Below are 17220 nucleotides of genomic sequence, written 5' to 3' on the forward strand. Positions count from 1 at the left end.
TATTCAACAGTGTCAGCATATCACAAAATATTCCTTGCTCAAACCTGTGCTTGTGGAATTAACAGACAAGAGGAAGTGTTAACTGGTAGCAAGGTTATATCTCACTTCGCAAGATGTAATTGCATTTGCAGTTGCCAAACCAAAACCACAATGAAACATATGTTTCATGAAAGTTTATCAGAGGAATGTGTAGTAAGTCTATCTGTTTGAAGATGTGTGGCACATTTTCTTTTTTTCTATTACATGGAATATAGATCTTTGTGCAGACCAAAGAGGGGACGTTTTTTGTAATATTTATTAAAAACGCAGTATATTTACTTAACTTTCTTTTGCTTATTCCCAAGCAAGTAATCCTAAAAAATAAAAATAAATTGAAAAATATGGTCTTGAGTAAGAGATGAAAATTTTCAGGTGAAAAACAGCACTTGGCCATATATGATCTGAAGTGAGGCACATTGCTTTACAACCCATTCACAATCGTTACAGTTCTTCATCTGCAGCAAAGTGGCAAATAAACTGCCTCAGTACTACAAACATCAAGCATGTCTATAAGGCATAACTGTATTGTGTTTGTCCCTGTAGTAGCTAGTCGTGAACTTCACAAGAACTTCATAAGTAAGAAAAAAGGTGCTTTTCTTAATCATTTAGGCATGGCACCATTTAAATAACTGAAATATGTCGATTAAAGTATGTCAAATCATTGCAGAGTAATGCAATTAATTATATGTGTATGAAATACATTTATCCTATTTTTTCCATTATATGGTATTGGTTCTTATTACTTTCTTCCTTATTTGTACCTAAAAGAGAAAGCAAATCAGTTGTTCAGATTCAGTCTTCTGTTGGCCTGCTAGTATAGATTACTTCTCCAACCAGCAAATGAAAGAGCTCATCTTCTCATCAGTCTAGATGGCACAGCAAATCTTTATTTGTAGAGTTCAGTTGTGCAGGCAGGCATTCTGTAAGTAATACCCATATTATGCCTCACTGTTTTAAGTGTTCATAAATCACTTTCAAGCTACTCTAATAGCTGTTTTATCTTATTTTCTTAAACTTATAATTACAAGCATATTAATGCCCAAGTACGAATCATCAGGAAGAACAGAGGTGTCCCAGAAGCTGCACTAGGTTTTGTGATTCACTATTGTTTTTTAATACCGTTTCTAGCAGATTCTTTAAAAAGCTGTTTTTTTAAAAAGAATCCTGCTTTAAATTAGTGCAAACTTCAAGCTAAAAGAGTACTGGAAGGTTGATTTTTTTTTGGGGGGGGGGGGGGGGGATCATCATTATTTGATTTGAGTATGAATTTTCTAAAAGGCCTCTTTTTCATTTGATAAGGCCTAGATCTTTGGTCAAGGTGTGAGGTATGCTTCTTCATTAGCATACTCATTAACAGAGGTTTTATTAAAACTGGGATCTTCAGGGTTCCTATACCTGATTTTCATAATCTTCACCTATTTCTATTCTGTGAGGAATCTGAAACGGTACTGTTTCAAGGAAAAGCATAGACATGTTGAAACAATAATGATTTGTGTTCAATCTAATTGGAACCTTAATTCTACAGGGAGATCACAGACTGTTATGCACAGTACTTTTCACAGAGACGTTCTTTGCTCACTCTCTCTCTTTTCATGTGTGCTTGTATGTCTATAATGATATATATATGTACATATATATGAGAGAGAGACAGACTTCATGGAAATGAATGTTTTTTGACAGACCATAAAATCAATGTTTAAGGTTGTTGGAAGTTTTACTGAGAAACTGCCACAGTTTGTGTGCTATTTATTGATATAAAAATCTCATCACAGTATTTTTCAGCCATTAGGCTCTCTAGACAAAATTGCCTGAAGCTTTTCCTTAAACAAGCCTGAAAGAAAGGTTACCGGGACTGGCAAAGAAAGGGAAGAGTGGGTTTTGGGGTGCTTCACATACAAAGGTTAGAAAGGATCGTCCTCTGGAGAACAAGAAACTATTTCTTCTATGTGGGCTGCAGGAGTGATGAGAAGAAAGTCGATCCATGACTTTGCCAACCTTTCTCTGTGTAATGAAAGAGTAGGGCAGCACTTCTACGTTTTAAACAATTTAGGGGTATATGCTGTCTTCCTGATGTAATGTACACCTCAGCAGGCTGCCAGGAAATGGTTAAATTGAAAGGTGTCTTTTACCTTCAGTTTTGTGGTAAGGCATGAAAGCTTGTGTCTTCTGCTAAGAACCTTGCTCAGTTACCCTCGATGAGCTTCTCCCCTATGTTAAAGGTTACTTGCATCTTTCCACCAATGCAAAGATATCCAAAAATTAATTTGAAGAACTACAGAAGGCTTTCCATAGGCATTCAAGCTTCCTGGGGTGAGTCTTTCTAGGAAGACTCTTTGCCACTATGGCATCCATTCTAACTAGGTCGATGTGGGGCAGATGGAAGGCATCCTGACTTTTGTTGTCACTAGAACTCATGTCCCATTACCAGTTGAAGATATTGATGTAGTGTTTCTCCAAGAGTCAGCTAGGAATTAAGAGGCAATAGAAGAAAATCAGGAGAAGCTCTATGCATACAACCTAGATCATCACTTCAAGATGGGAATTCAGACTTCATAAGTAAAGATGAATTAGAACCAGTAATATATCTTCATTTTCCTTAGTATTCAAAACAAATTTCAATTTTCAAAGCAATCTTAGAGAAATAAATTATAAAAATCCATTGGAACATCTGATCTCTCCTGTTTTCAAACTCTCGGCCCTGATCACATAGCTTGGTTTTATTTCCTGATATGGTGAATTGTCCTGTTTTTTATGTAATCAACCGACTTTTGATCATAACTTTCCACTTCATACAGGGTACGTGAGATCCTTTAAAAATAAGCCACTGTGCTGGTAGTTTCAGTAACCTACATAAGCTCAACATTACCTGGGAGAAGGTTTTTGTTTTATGTTCCTTAACTGTATTCTGGATATTGATGTCTGCAGTTTTTACTGTGAAAAATGTAAGGTCAAATGTTCATTGTTAAAAAGATTTTAACCCAGTCCCAGATGGTGACAATTTAACTCAGTCACACAAATGACTTAGTTAACAGCAGGAGTAGAGTTACTCTGAGTGTCATTAAAAAATTAGATGTTTAGCATATTGCAGTATTTATTCTCAGGCAAAAACTTTGTTAACTTATAGTTAAAATTGCAGATTTAGTCAATATTGTCCTTATCCAATTACATAATATTGTTATTAAAGCAATTCTAAAACTTAAATGACCACTGACACTCGTGTGTGTAGTTATTGATGGTGCCAAGATGCAGAAGTCATTTTCTATGCTAAGTGAAACCTCTGAAACTTAACCCAGAAGACGTTATTATAGACTTTCAAAAGATACATAATCAATAATATATTTTATATATCAAGGGTAGTTTTTCATAGTGTTGCTGATTTCCTGCACTGGGCCTACCCATGTGTCTTTTACCTAATGCACAAGTTTCTTCTTACCTGTTATTCCTTTCATCTGGTTTCTACATTAGAACACCTGTAGAAGGTTTCTCTCTATTCTGTGTGTATCTTACGGGCAGCAGCTTCTTTCAAGTAGTATTACTGATGTGCATTAACTATATCTAGCAGCAAGGTCTAATAGTACTTATTTATAAGGAGGCTCATTTCAGAGAATTGGAAGCATAAATGCCTTTTCATGAATGATAAGGCCACAGAAAATCTCAGGCTAATCTTAGATGCAACAGTGTTGAGAAACAGCAATTATAAACGTCAGATAGATATCCCCCCAGGCATGTTTTATCTGAAAAACAATAGCTCGCTTTCTCTGGACTTGTACTCAAAAAAAAAAAAAAGTACCTTCAAGTTTTTAAAAGAAACTGAATCTTTGGAGCTGTTTTGTGTTTTCCGGGGCTCGGGGGAAAGGTTAAAATTAGCTAAATCATGAGGCTTGATAGGAAATCTTATTCTAAAGAAAGAGTAATTCTCTCTTCACCATTTCCTTTATTTAAAAGCTATAACTGACTTCATTAGAATGAGAACTACCCACACGGTTAGCATCTCTGTCTTTCTTATAGCATTGTCTGTAGCTTTTCTGCTGCAATATTCACTGAAGCTTAGAGTTGGGAGATCAGTGAAAAAGATCTGGGAATTAAGGGCTGAGGGGAATCCCGGAATGGAGTATGTGCATGGTGAGCTTGATAACAGTGTTAGCCAAATTCAGCCTGCAAAAGGGCTGTTTGATAAAGGGAGGAAGAAGACTGAAGGGGAATTAGGGATTATTCAGTGCTAAGACGGTCTTCGCTACAATTAATATAGACTATTAATCTTTGTCTGTGCCCTCTCTACTGAGTCTGTCAGCTTGAGAGTTGCAGTAGATGTAGCAATAGATCTAATCTGACAGACAGTGTTGCCACCTTGAAGGCAGAGCTGTGACCATTTCCTCATTTCTTAGAGGGGCAAGATTTTTTTTTTTTCACGATTCTTTAGGAGAGATGGTTTCAACAATTCATTTTGTTGAAATATTCAGAATTCTGCCCTCTGCACTTAGTAGCCAGTACCTCATTTAGTGGACTGTGAATTGGAGACATTGTAATTTTGGTGTGGTTGACAGCATGGCAACGCCTCGCTGAATCAGATGTCATTCATCCTGACCGCTTCTACAAAGAATTATATCTAAAAATGGAGGCATTAGTGAAAGAAAATTAGGATGAGATATTGTGTGATTTGGGACAGTAACTCTGCCAAGTACCTAAGCAAGATGCTTAACTTTAAGACTGCTTCAATCTATTCTTATTTGCAAAAAGATTTAAGCCTTTTAGATTTTGCAGGAGAGACTTCATTTGGACTTCTGAATGTGTGTATGTCTGTCTTATATCCAATTAAATTTAATTTCTTATTTATAGAAAGCTAATGAGTGGGAACTGGAAGATACAATAAAGAGAAAATGGGAGTAAAGTGGTCTGAAAAAAAAAGACTGAAATGAAAAGCAACTATCAATGAAGAACTGCTTGAGTGTCAAAATTCAGGTCTTGATCTTGAAGTTAAGATATAAAACTGGGGGGGGGGAAGGGCAGAAGAGAGGCAAGGATGAATGAAGAAAAGACGCAAGGGGAAAGAGGAGATGCATACAGAGGCAGCTGGAGAGTGTGTGCAATGTTCTGTCATTGTTGATGTTCCAGGACCTGCTTGGTGACAACTAAATACATATTAATAATTACATGAGGTAGCCAACTGGGCATTTCATGTACAGGCTTTTAGAACTGCCTGATTACTGTGTTTTTTATCCCAAAAGTTATTAGGTCCTGTCATACCTGTACCTTGAGCTCTCCATTGAGTAGTTAATCAAGTGAAAGCTGTTGAAAACAATGCATAAACTTCATGCTGTGCAAAGGGTACAGAGGACTAAAGTAGACTGGGCACCCACATTTTGTATGCTGCCCTCTTTTTTTTTTTTTTCTTCCTGTGTTAATGTTACAAGTTAGTCTGAATCTGCAAAACACTTTGGTTTCTCTGAAGGACTGCAGCAGGGCTTTATAAAAGGAAGGATTGTGTGCAGGACTTCTAGGTGGGAAGATGTATGGTACAGCAAAATACTAGTAAGACTGCACAGTGCTTAAAAATGGTATTTTGGAATAATGGTATAAAAGGATATTGTGTAATTAGTAAGTGTTGGGGAAGAGGGGATAAATTTTCAGAAGGAAAACAAATCATGCAAATAAAGTGCAGTAGTTTGTAAACAGTTAAAGTTAGCAGTATGCGCTTGTGTGTTTTTGTAGTAATTAACCTCGTATTTCCCTTTGATCCCCCATTTCTGTGTCTCTTCTTGCAAACTAGACACATTGCCAAACTAGACACGTTGCTTTTCTTAGAAATAACTTTATTGGAAATAATGTAGTTATTAATATGAAAGGGGAATTGAGATGGAAAAGTAAAGTAAAAAAAAAGTAAAAGTAAAAAAAAAACTTTTGCTCTTTGTGATCATAATCTGACCTGGTCAAATCTTTCTTTTCTCCAGAATCACATTAAAAAAAAATAAAATAAGGAAAATAGATTTTTGTTTGTTTTAGTCAAAAATAGGTTGAACAGTACTACCTGGATGTTTGGTGGTCGGCAGTCCATTATCCTCTAATGTTCAAATAAGGGTTTGTTTTTACCCTTACAGGAAGGAGCATTTCAATCATATCAGTCAAGTTTGGGTATCCGTCATTCTTACAACATTAATGTTAATATTTTTAGCACATTAAGTATGGTTAGTAATAGCAGAAATCATTTTGACATCGTGTCTCTTTCTGTGTTGTTATAGTACTGGATACCAGTGTATTTACTATTCACCTGAAAACACAGCCAAGGCAAAAGAAGTTCTCAGCAACATCAATCATCTACAACCTCTCATATCAAGCCATGCAGACCTGCTGCTTAATTCTGCAAGCCAGCATTCTCCAGACAGCTTGAAGAACTCTTTAAAGATGCTTTCAGAAAAAGTAAGATTCAAATATTCACTGCAATGGAAAATGGAATAACCAAGTCTCTAGCTGCTGTTTTTTTTTTTTCCTGCATAAGTTGCCTTTCATAGCATCAAGAAATGTTATATAAGCTCTGTTAAAATAAGCTTCAAAATGTTGCCATCAGGAAAAAAAAAAAAGAAAAAAATATTTTGTATTTCTGTAGGCTTTCCATGTAGAAAATAAATGAAATTTATAAGGGTTGTCTTTATTTGAAAGTATAATTAACTTAATTTCGTATGTCTTTATCCTCTAGTGGCCACATACTGAGGTTTTTCCAAAATAGGTTATTGTAAGTAATTTGGAGGATATGTGGTAGGATAAACTGTTATTTCTCTTTCTGTGACACTTCAAACTACAGTCTATGGGAGGTAGCTCAAGCCAGTGCTTAAGGTTTAGAATAATAGCGTGACCAGAAATGGCGATGCAGTTTGGAAGGATAAGTTGGAACCAGGAGGTCTCAACTTTTAATCCTCTTTCTTCTATTATTTCCTTCTGTAGCTGTAGGCACCTCCTCATCTTAGTTTCTTTAGCTCTAAATTAAGGAAGATAATATTTTCCACCTGTCTCTGAGTGATTTTGGAGATTAGCTAAAGTCTGTGAAGTACTTTTAAGCATATGTTATCCTGTGAAAATATTAAGCACTATAGCTATAGCCAAAGGGGTTTAAAAAAGTTTCCCATCGCTTCATGGGCCATACCTTCTGTAACGTGATCTCAATATGACTTAATAGCACTATCAGTAATCATTTCAATATATCTTCAGCTATTGGAAGTTGCAACCCCTATGGTCTGTTGAGCACTATTATCCCAGCAGTACATCATTCAATGTGAGAGTTTCAAATCTCAATACTGAGCTCAGTCACATACTGTGAAGGCATTGCGTTGGAGCCACAGGGGGAGGCAAATGTTGTTCTCGGTTAAAGATGTGTAAATCCACAGTAACTTTAGAAACAGTTGAGTTGCTGCAAATGTAAGGGATACATAGGAAAGTAGAATTCAGCCTGGAAACAAAAGGGAGGAATATAGTTTCATTTTGTGGCAATTGCAGCCTACCTTTCCATGTAGTACTGAAGGAGGCCTTTTTTAGCTGCTCATGGAAAAGGTGCAGCTGCTCTATTAGGAGTTAGTTCAAAGAAAAATGTATGTGCAGGTATATTCCCACGTTTAGTCTGAGGAGAAGAGGACAAGTGAAAAAGGGGTTGGGATTATTACTGAGGAAGCTGGTATGGAAGGACAGCTGCTTATAGAGAAGGAATGAGAGCTGGGGAGGAAAGGAAGGACCAAGGAACAACTTCAGGGAAGCACAAGGCTGAGCTTCAAAAACTCCCATTGACAAACCCACTTGGTGCTACAATTAGATCCCTTATGGTTAACACAAAGAAGTATCTTGATATTGTAAGATAACTTATCCATCTATATCATCTGGTAGAATATGAGAGGCCAGGGCTTAGAAGAGTGTCCCTGATAATTAAGAGAGCTTGGCATACTTTTCTGGTGAGAATTATGTGATGCCTACCTGTGTCTTTGAGGCACATCAGATGCTGTTGCTCTCCTACCTTTTGTGTACCTTTTACATGTAAGAAAGTAATGTTCTATGACTTAACTCGATACACATTTAGAAATTAAACAGACGTTTGAAGAAGTTGGGAAAAACGATTTGGCTGGTGATTACATTTCTGGAGTTTATTTAAAAGCATATTGTTTTTAACCTTAAGATGATATTAAAATTCATATAGAGAATGATTCCTTCTAAAATACTAGGTAGCAGTAAATAAACCTGAGCTATGAAAAACGTGAATTACAGTTAGGTATTTTTGTTAGAAATGGAGGGACTGGCTGCACATGTTGGAAGTGAAAATTAAATAATTCCACTGCTGCTTATTTTCTTATATTGAGCTTATTTTCTCATATTAAGCATGGTTTTACTTCTCTGTGTATGATTTGCAATTTACTGTACAGTTTTCCTGAGACTAATCTTTTATCAACATTTTCTGTTAATTGATTAAAAAAGCCTTTAGCAGTCGACAAGTGTATCAGCATTTGCAGCTTGCAGAAGGCTTGATAAATTCATTTTCCAGCTATGCCTATCTTTATTTGCAGAAATACTCTTTAGTCAAGTATTCAAAAGAACTTGCAAAGTTTGCATTTCTTTGTATATACTTGTTTTGTGCCTTCTATAAAATTTTATAAATAGTGATGTTCTGCAAATTTAGCTGTATTTAGCTGTAAAAAACTGTAGTTAAATGTAGATTGTTGTTAAACCAATGGAATCCTTGAATGGAATTTAATTACAGAAGAATTTTAGTCTTTCTATGAAAAAACAGAGATTCACTTCCATGCCAACTTGCTTTTTTAAAATACATTTTCCCTATAACATATTTACATTGAAATTAAATTCAATAAACTTAAACTTTTCAGATAGTTACCTAATATACATCTCAGTCATAGTGGACATTTCTGAATTTAAGTTGTCCAATACTTTTAAAACTCAAAGCTTTTTTTTTTTTTTTTTGAATTTACCATTCCTCATGCGGAGACCCGATATGATCTCAAGCAAATCTTGAGGGGGAAGAGAGGTACCTCAAACCTCAGCAAAACCATGGTATTGCCCTTTGTAAGGACAGATAAATAGTTTGGGCTATTTTAATAGGAATTGCAGAAGAGCCTTGAAGAGAAGCTCTGCTGTTACCATGCGAGACAAGACAACTGTGCGAATCAAAATTTGTCTTGTCTTTATAGGAGATTTTGATAGGGTTTGGTGGCAATATTACCCAAAGACTGTTTTCTGAGCATGCACTATGTCGAGGCTGGAAATGTGGAAAACTGAAATAGTCTTACAGTGCAGCTCAGGACTGCAGCGAGGCAGTACTGAAGGGCTACAAATCAGGTAATTGTCTCTAAGTACCCTTTCCCTAAGTTAGTTTCCCTAAGTTAAGGCACTAAGTTAGTAAGAAAGTGGCAGAACGGGTCTGATAAAATTGCCAGAGAGTTAGGCGGTGTTTCTCAAGCCCAATCACTAAAGAATCCCAAATCAGGTCAAAAAGAAGTCTTAATTAAAATAACAATAATAATAATGACTTAGCTTAGATATTCCTACGGTTGTTCTCTTGAGCCTTTTGAGTTTTATGTGTAGCAAATTCTCAGGCTTTCTCTGTGCAACCATTAAGGATCAAAATAGTTTTCTTTTTTTTCCCCAAAACATTATGAAACCTGTAAAGAGCAGACACTTCTCGTGCAGGTTCCCAACCTCAGCAGCTGGGTCTTAAAGGAAAACCACAATTCCTTGAAGTGTTGTGGTCTAAGTGTCAGCTTTTGAGGGGGTATGGAAGGAAGAAACCATGGAAAGAAATAAGTTGAGTATGAGTGGAGGCTTATAAAAGTGAAGCAAGTACTAGCAAAAAGGGATTGGAGAGGAACAGAAGCAAGGAGCCCAGAAACTGGGAGAAAGATTTCCAGGAAGCTAGAGGCTGATACTTAAAACTTGGTGGGTGTTATTATGGTATGAAAGGAATGAGAAAGTGTTTCGTCAACCTGTGAACCAGGGCATCTGACCAGGGAGAGGAGCTAGAGCAGTGTGGGTGGACTGTCGTGTATTGATGGGGCGTATGCTCTCCCGTCTCTGACAGATGAACCCTGATGAGCGTTGTTGTGAAATAACCAAAATTGTGACTCTCCCCAGCTGTCTGTCTCCGCTGCTTTGCTAGTGGTTGCTGCCATGTAGTGAAAAGGGTTGTGTGCTTGCACCTCATCCTCTGCAGCTCAGCTGTTTGTGTCAGCTGATGAAGTGAACAGGCCAGCAGAGATAGGGCCCCATGTTGTGTGTGACGGGTGTGCATGGCACATGGGTAACGAGCAAATATGGAGAACCAGAGCTCCTTGAAAGGCAGTGCTTGAAGGATATAATAGCCCAAATTAAAATAAAGAGTTGGGAGGAGCAATCTTCTACCAGGATAGAAAAAGTTGACAGAGCACATCTAGTGGCTTGTAAGGATAAGATCTGTTTCATGGTTTTCTGCATGCCTTCATTATACTGAGGATTTGTAAAACCTTTGGAAGTGAGGATTTCCCATACTCATTGAAGCAAGTCCAATTATGGAGCACTGGCATACTGTTAGGAAAATGATCTACAGTCCTCGGTTAATTTTTAATCTTTTTCTTATGGGGGCTCCAAATGCCTTTTGCACTGAGATGCAGTGGAACTAATAAAATGCTAATTTATATTCTCATCCCTGAATTCATCTGTTTGCGGTATCACACTTCATATTGCAACTTGATGGTAACTTGAGAATGACTATGAAAATATCAGTTGAGAATTTTATGCAGTTATCTAGAGACAGAGGCTGGAGATGCTAAAGACCATATGCAGAAAGCAGGGGCATTAACATTTTTGTTTTTCTTCTTATGATAGAAGTAAATAATGCAGGGAGATGGGAGGCTTTTAAAAATAAGGTGATCTTCCATCTGTCATAATCAACAAGAACTTAAAAATGATAGTGATGGTCAATTGAGTAACATCCTTAGAGAGCCTGAAAAATTACTTCAAGGGTTCCTTTCTTAAAAAATAAATTAATTAAAGGTGGAAATTGTGAGCCATCACCTGTCCTGATACTCAGGCTAGTACCTACAGGTACCACAGTTTATACCTGGAAACACTGCTTTTACAGATACTTCAGTTTTGTCAGTGTAGTGGAGTGTTTTTATTCAAGGAGGTTCTTATGTTTGTTAATTATGTTTTTTTCTAACACTTACTTGGATATGACTGAGCAGTGGTTGGGTGCTCTTGGAACTGGTCCTTGTAGAGGCTTGTTTCTGCAGGCACAATTTAGAGCTCAAATAAAAGAGGATTGTGTGAAAAGGTGGTGATCTCTGACAGGTACAGTTCTTTTGTGTTAATCTGTGCAACAATGGGATTGTAGAATGAGATGATGTCCCCAAAACTCTTGAATTGTTCCTTATTGTTTGCTAGTTTACTTTGTTTTCTGCCCCTTAGGCTGACCTGAAACACAAATATCCCTGCCTCTAAGGGTAATTCCGTGTTGTAATAGCTTTGCTGTTCTATTACATTCTTCGACCTAACCTTGCATTCTCAGTGTATGTGTGTGTTTTTTCTCTAGACAGAATTATTTGTGCACGCATTTAAGGATCAGCTGGTCAGAAGTGCCCTTTTAGCACTATACACAGCCCGACCCGGCTGTGTCATCAAGAAACCAGCTGTGCCTAGAAACAGTGCAGAAGAGGGTGATGACCTAAAGCATCAGGATCATCCTTCTCAGATTAAAAGACAGGACTCTATACCCCATCATTCAGAGTATGACGAGGAAGAGTGGGTAAGTAGCTGGAAAACTTTTGGTTGGCATTGAATCCTGAAACCTAAAAATCAACATAAACAAATGCAAGCCCTACCATCCTTGTCACATTTTGTTGGGGAAAAATTAGTTCAAAATCTTTAAATAGCATTTTTCATATATATCTTGAGTCACTGGAATTTCAAAGAGATACATCTTCCTAAAACTAATTTGAAAAACTGTCCTTACTACAGTGTGCTTCTGTGCAGTGTGTAACAGTGAGGATGATGAGAATTTTCTTGACCAGACAGGAAAGTAGTTGTGCTTCACTATTATTTGAGTTGGTTTTGCTGGCTAGGCAGACTTAAGGAGACTGAAAAAGCATATACCGATGTCGTTTTTGTTTTTTTCCAAAAATGAACGTAAGTAGTTTAAACATGCATGAGTTAACTCACAGAGAAACAGAGCTGTTTTCCCTTAGACTGTATTCTTAGAGGATATCTGAGATTATATAAAAGAATCAAATATGGCTTTTAGATTTTAACATTCTTAGCATATTTTACAAAGATCTGTATTACTTGTGGCTGAGCTTTTTGTAAATTATTTTGCTGGATGTGTTGATTATAGGTCTGCTTCTGTTATATATAAACCCTGTTTTTATTCAAGCTATTTTTATTCAGTTCAGGTTGATATGCTCAGTTCTTCAGTGTATGCTCATAAATGTAAAGGATTCTAGCATATTAATCTGTATTGTAAATAATTAATATCTTTGAGCTGAAGTACCTACACCTGAACTGTAATTTTTATCCATACCGTAAAATAAGAGAGGAGGAATGTATTTCTTCTAGAGAAAAGAATTATCTTTAAGCCCATGCATTAAGAAGTCATGAAATTTAAACAATAAATAATTAACTCTTTCTTTTATTTGTCTTCCGGCTTTAGAGCCTCAAATCACTTTTTCATGTTTCCTCTTCAACCTGAAGGTCTAGAGCATTCCTTCTTTCCTTAAAATGATAGCCAAAATGTTTCATTCCAGCTGCTGAGACACTCAGAAAAATAAATATCGCAACAGATTTGACAGACGGGAGAATTAGCATTTTTGTGCAAATTGTATTTTCATTTAGTACTTCTGTCATTGCAGAGAAGCTAGCTTTACTCTATTTCATTGGTTTCTTATTGATTGTTTTCTGCCAGGTGTTTGCCCCTAATACTAAAATATAGAAATGCATTAGTCTGCAGTATATGTGTTTGTTTTTTTTTTTTCTTTTCTTGATGAATTAGTAAGATTACCTGCTTGGCTAAAATTAAGTATATCTCTTCTCTATTTTTTTCTGAGTTAATAAACTGAGTCTGAATCAGTGTCAAACTTGAGACAGTATAAATCTTGGAGAAATTATTTTACTCTAAATTTGAATCATTAGGCTTCCACTGATTTTCAGTTCTTTCTGACAGTGGACATAATGGATAATGTGAGTTTTAATGATCAAACAGTCATTACTGTGATGGAAATAGTAAGAATAAGTACACGTAAAATTAAAAAATGCTTTATCTACTCTGAAAGACAGCTAATTAAAGAAGCAAATTTTGCTTTGTATGCAGGTTACTATGTTTTCCTTTCTTGATTTTTTTCCATTATTATCAAGCACTAGAGTTGCTTTTGGTGATTGAAATTTCACTTTTAGTTTTACCCAAAGTCTAAATCAATGACGTCCAACAACTATTTAGACTGACCCTGTTCCATTCACTTCTGAAGACTGCATCACAAAAGTGAATTCAAGGCGGAGTGTTAAAACAACCTGACAAGATTCCCCCTTCCCTGGCATCCAAATTTATCTGTAAGAAATAGCTCCCAGCTTCTTAACTGTGCAGGGTGCCCTTTCATTGAGAGAGCAGTTTCCCTAAAAGCTTTCCTCTTCTCCTTAACAATGCTGTGTTGCTATGATATCAGCTTTGATATCAAGTACAAATATTGATCCCACTTTAGCTGACAGCAGTATGGATTGAGCTGTTTATATTGGTGCACTATATGTAGGCAGTAGTAAAGCATTGCTGTTGATGGAAATATTTAACTTGGGTATTAGATTGCCTCTGGATAGTACTCTCGTCTTCTCTTGCCAGCTGCTTCTGCTATCCTAGAACCTCCTTTCAGGAGGGAACAAAGCATTTTGTCATGCATAATACAAGAAAATGTAGGCACATTGCCACTTGGAGCTGTTTCTGCTCTACGTTTCTGACTGACTACTTAACACGGCTGAAGTTGCAAAGAACATCAAATGGTGATTCCAATAAGTTATGTGCAAATACTGACATGGTATTTCGACATGCTTCTGAAATACTGATCCACATATGGTATGTTCCAAAACACTGTCATATCACAAGCGGGTGTTAATCATGCACATTAGTTAAAATATTTGCTTTATCTGTGAGCATACCTCAAAAGGGCCTTGAAGTAGTACGTGGCTACGAACCCATATTACATCTTGAAAGAAGCACAGAGTCTCTGTAGCAATGGGGGTTGTCGTTGCTGTGTCAGACTTGCCCAAGTAAAGCATGTAAGTGTATTGATGTATGTGAAAGGGACAGTTTGGAAGTAGGAGAGGTCAAGATGCCATTGACTTGTCTCAGTCTGCTTCATCCCAACAAGGTCAAGCCCTGTTGCAGGTTTCTATTTTTCCTGTCATTAGTTTGACTTTAGAGCTTAACGAAGTGATGAGAGTGAGCCAGAAACCTTTTTTCTCTTGATCCTTCACACCACAGTAGTACCACCCAATTAGCCCTATCGCAACTGCTGGGAGAACTGGTGTCAGGGGATAAGCATCCTGCTGAGGAGCCTAGGGTCTTGGCACTTTGGTTTATCGAGAAATAACACTTTATTTTGTTCTCATCTCTCACTTCACACAGATGGCTTATTAGAATGTCTACTTGAGAGGCTGTGTGTGCATTTTGTCCTTTAACCTGACACATGCTGCAAGATGATCACTTGTGACATAGTTCTTAGGCAGATTGCTGCAGAAGGTGTGCTAGGGTTCAGGAAAACATGGGAATAGAAAGGTACAAGAAAGAATGTAAAAGGAATGTATTTCTTCCCATGGAGAATAACAGGAAGCAGTTGTTTTTCGATAATTGGAGGCAGAAGAACATCATGAATGATACACACACCTACTTATTGTGTCTGCCTGTAATGATGGCTTTGAATCCTAAGAACCATGTATCCTGAGAAAGCTCTGGAACAGGCCCTTGCTCCCTGTGTCTCACTTGCCTGTATGTAAAATGGCCAGATATAGGATAAAAAAAAGTGAGCTTTATGTCAACAGATGTTTATGAATTTTGCTTCTAAACCCTCAGGGAATGGTTGTGTGAATATTCTATAGACATCATCTTAATGCTGGATTAATAGTTAGTTGGCTTACAAAGGGAAGTGTTCTTTCCTAAATGAACAAGAGCTCATATTTGTGTTCCTTGTGCAATAACTCCAGACGCTCATTAAGAACTAAACACTGTCTGTGTTGGGATTGAACTGCTCCAGCAGAGGGAGGAAAGGGAAATTACGTTGCTGCAGCCATGCTGAACAACTTGAGTTCATATAGCTCAGCAACTTCAGTGATGAGAAAGGCTAAAGTTCTCTGCCACTCTCTAGTAAAATTTGCAGCTCTTTGAGGCCAGGATTTTTACTTTTTGCAGCACCTTGTAGCTCTTCATATAATCATTTTCCCCAAACTATTGCTTGTGGGTGGTGGAAATCAATCATTTTTTCCATATTCTGAATGTTTTAAGAACATTTGAGGTATGCATAGGATTTAACTTGTGAAAGAATCTGTACCTGTGCAATTTTTTTTGGCTTTAAATTGTATTTATGCCTGTGAGTTTCAGGTAGTTGGGTTTAAGGGTTTATTTCATGTGTATGGGTGCAGATATTTCCAATTACTGCATTATATGCTCAGTACTTTTAAAAAATAGGTTTTTGGACGAAATGCAATTCTGTGTGAGAGCTGCAAGCTTCTTCCTCTTGTAAATCACCGATACCTTTTTCCTAGTACATGCAAGGCATGCCTTTACCCAGCAAGGGGGAGAGACCATACTTGTCCCTGATTTCTACATCCACCTGCAACCCTAGATGCCCTTACAGCAGCCCAACAAATTCCTTCCAATTCCAGGTTTGGAAAGTTGGAGAAGACGATCTGTGCTGTTACAGATTCTGCAGACCTGTGTCATTTCCCTCAGGGCAGGATGTCCACTTGTCCCAGGGTATATGCCCTCAGGTGGAGGGAACAGGGAAAAATGAGATCACTCTAGTCAGGAGAATGGCCTAAGAACTGTGGCATGAAATTGAATGTAAATTTTATGTTAAAAGTTTGCCTTAGTATCAGTTCTTCTTTGCCCTCACCCAACTTCCAGGTTTACAAGTGTAATCACTTATATGGAAGTATGGTATTTCTTTGAGTTTTCAGTTGCATTCCTTGACCTTCTCTCATTCTGTCTTTTTGCAAACTCCATTTTACTCCTCAAGGCCTGATGTGTATGTAATGCTTTTGGCTATTATAAAGTCAAAAGAAGATCAGTGATCTTATCTTTCCATTTTTAACCCTCAAGCAAGCTATGGTTACTCTGCATTAGTGTCAGAATGACTCAGTGTTAAAGCATGTACATGTAGGGGTTTTTAAAGCTTTGATTACTAGTCTTATGTACTGCCTCGTTTCTGTTATGGCTTTTCTTTTATTATTTTTTATTCCTTTTTCTTATTCAGCCCCACAAGAGTAGGTGCAAGAATGTTGATCTCTGCAACATCCAGCACATGAAGGGGGACCCTTCCTGTGTCTGTGTCCTGGTTTTGACTGGGATAGAGATCTGTAGCAGATCTTTCATTCCACATTCTCCCCCCCTTTTTTTTCCTCTGCTTGTACAGGTTTTCTTCTACTGCTCTATTATTTATGTAATTCTCATATTTATTATAAACTCAGTGAATTAACTCATGGTTGCAGATTGTGTGTGAGGTGCAGGACAAAACTGAATAGTGTTACCTCAAATGTGTTACGACGGCAAGTTGCTAAAACTAATAATTTAATTTTTACATCTATTTTAGCAGACTAAGTCATGTGGTAAAATAGAAGATATGTTAAATATCTAAACGAGGTTGCCAAGTACAATGGCAAAACGTAGTTGCGCACAAGATTTCTAGTTAGCAAGGTCTTAAATGTCTATACTACTACTGTATGATGTCAAATAGACAAACTGCTCAGTTCCCCGTGTTTGGACCTAAAACAGATAACTTTGCATGCATATATAGAGTTTCAAGTACACGTTTTTTCTGGTGTCAAAAAAATAAATAAGGTAACACAGGTACAGTTCAGGCATTTAATTTACACTGCAAGAAAAAAGTCCATTAAAAAGCTGTAGAATGAGAAAAACAGTAATATGCTAATACCTAATATTTGTGTAATTTTCACATCTCTGTCTATATT

General features: G+C 37.0%; 1 protein-coding gene across 24 annotated transcripts in view; it reads left to right on the top strand.

Annotated features, from left to right (window-relative positions):
- Window positions 1–17220, top strand: part of INPP4B (inositol polyphosphate-4-phosphatase type II B) — a 304962-nt gene that overhangs the window by 225899 nt on the left and 61843 nt on the right. For all 24 annotated transcript variants that reach the window (XM_080590944.1, XM_080590935.1, XM_080590949.1 and 21 more), the window contains 2 exons: window positions 6276–6453; window positions 11591–11803. In XM_080590944.1, the coding sequence (XP_080447070.1) occupies window positions 6276–6453; window positions 11591–11803 (391 nt within the window). The remainder of the gene's footprint in view (window positions 1–6275; window positions 6454–11590; window positions 11804–17220) is intronic.

This window comes from Anser brachyrhynchus (genome assembly GCF_964034855.1).
Source record: "Anser brachyrhynchus genome assembly, chromosome: 4".
Taxonomy (NCBI): domain Eukaryota; kingdom Metazoa; phylum Chordata; class Aves; order Anseriformes; family Anatidae; genus Anser; species Anser brachyrhynchus.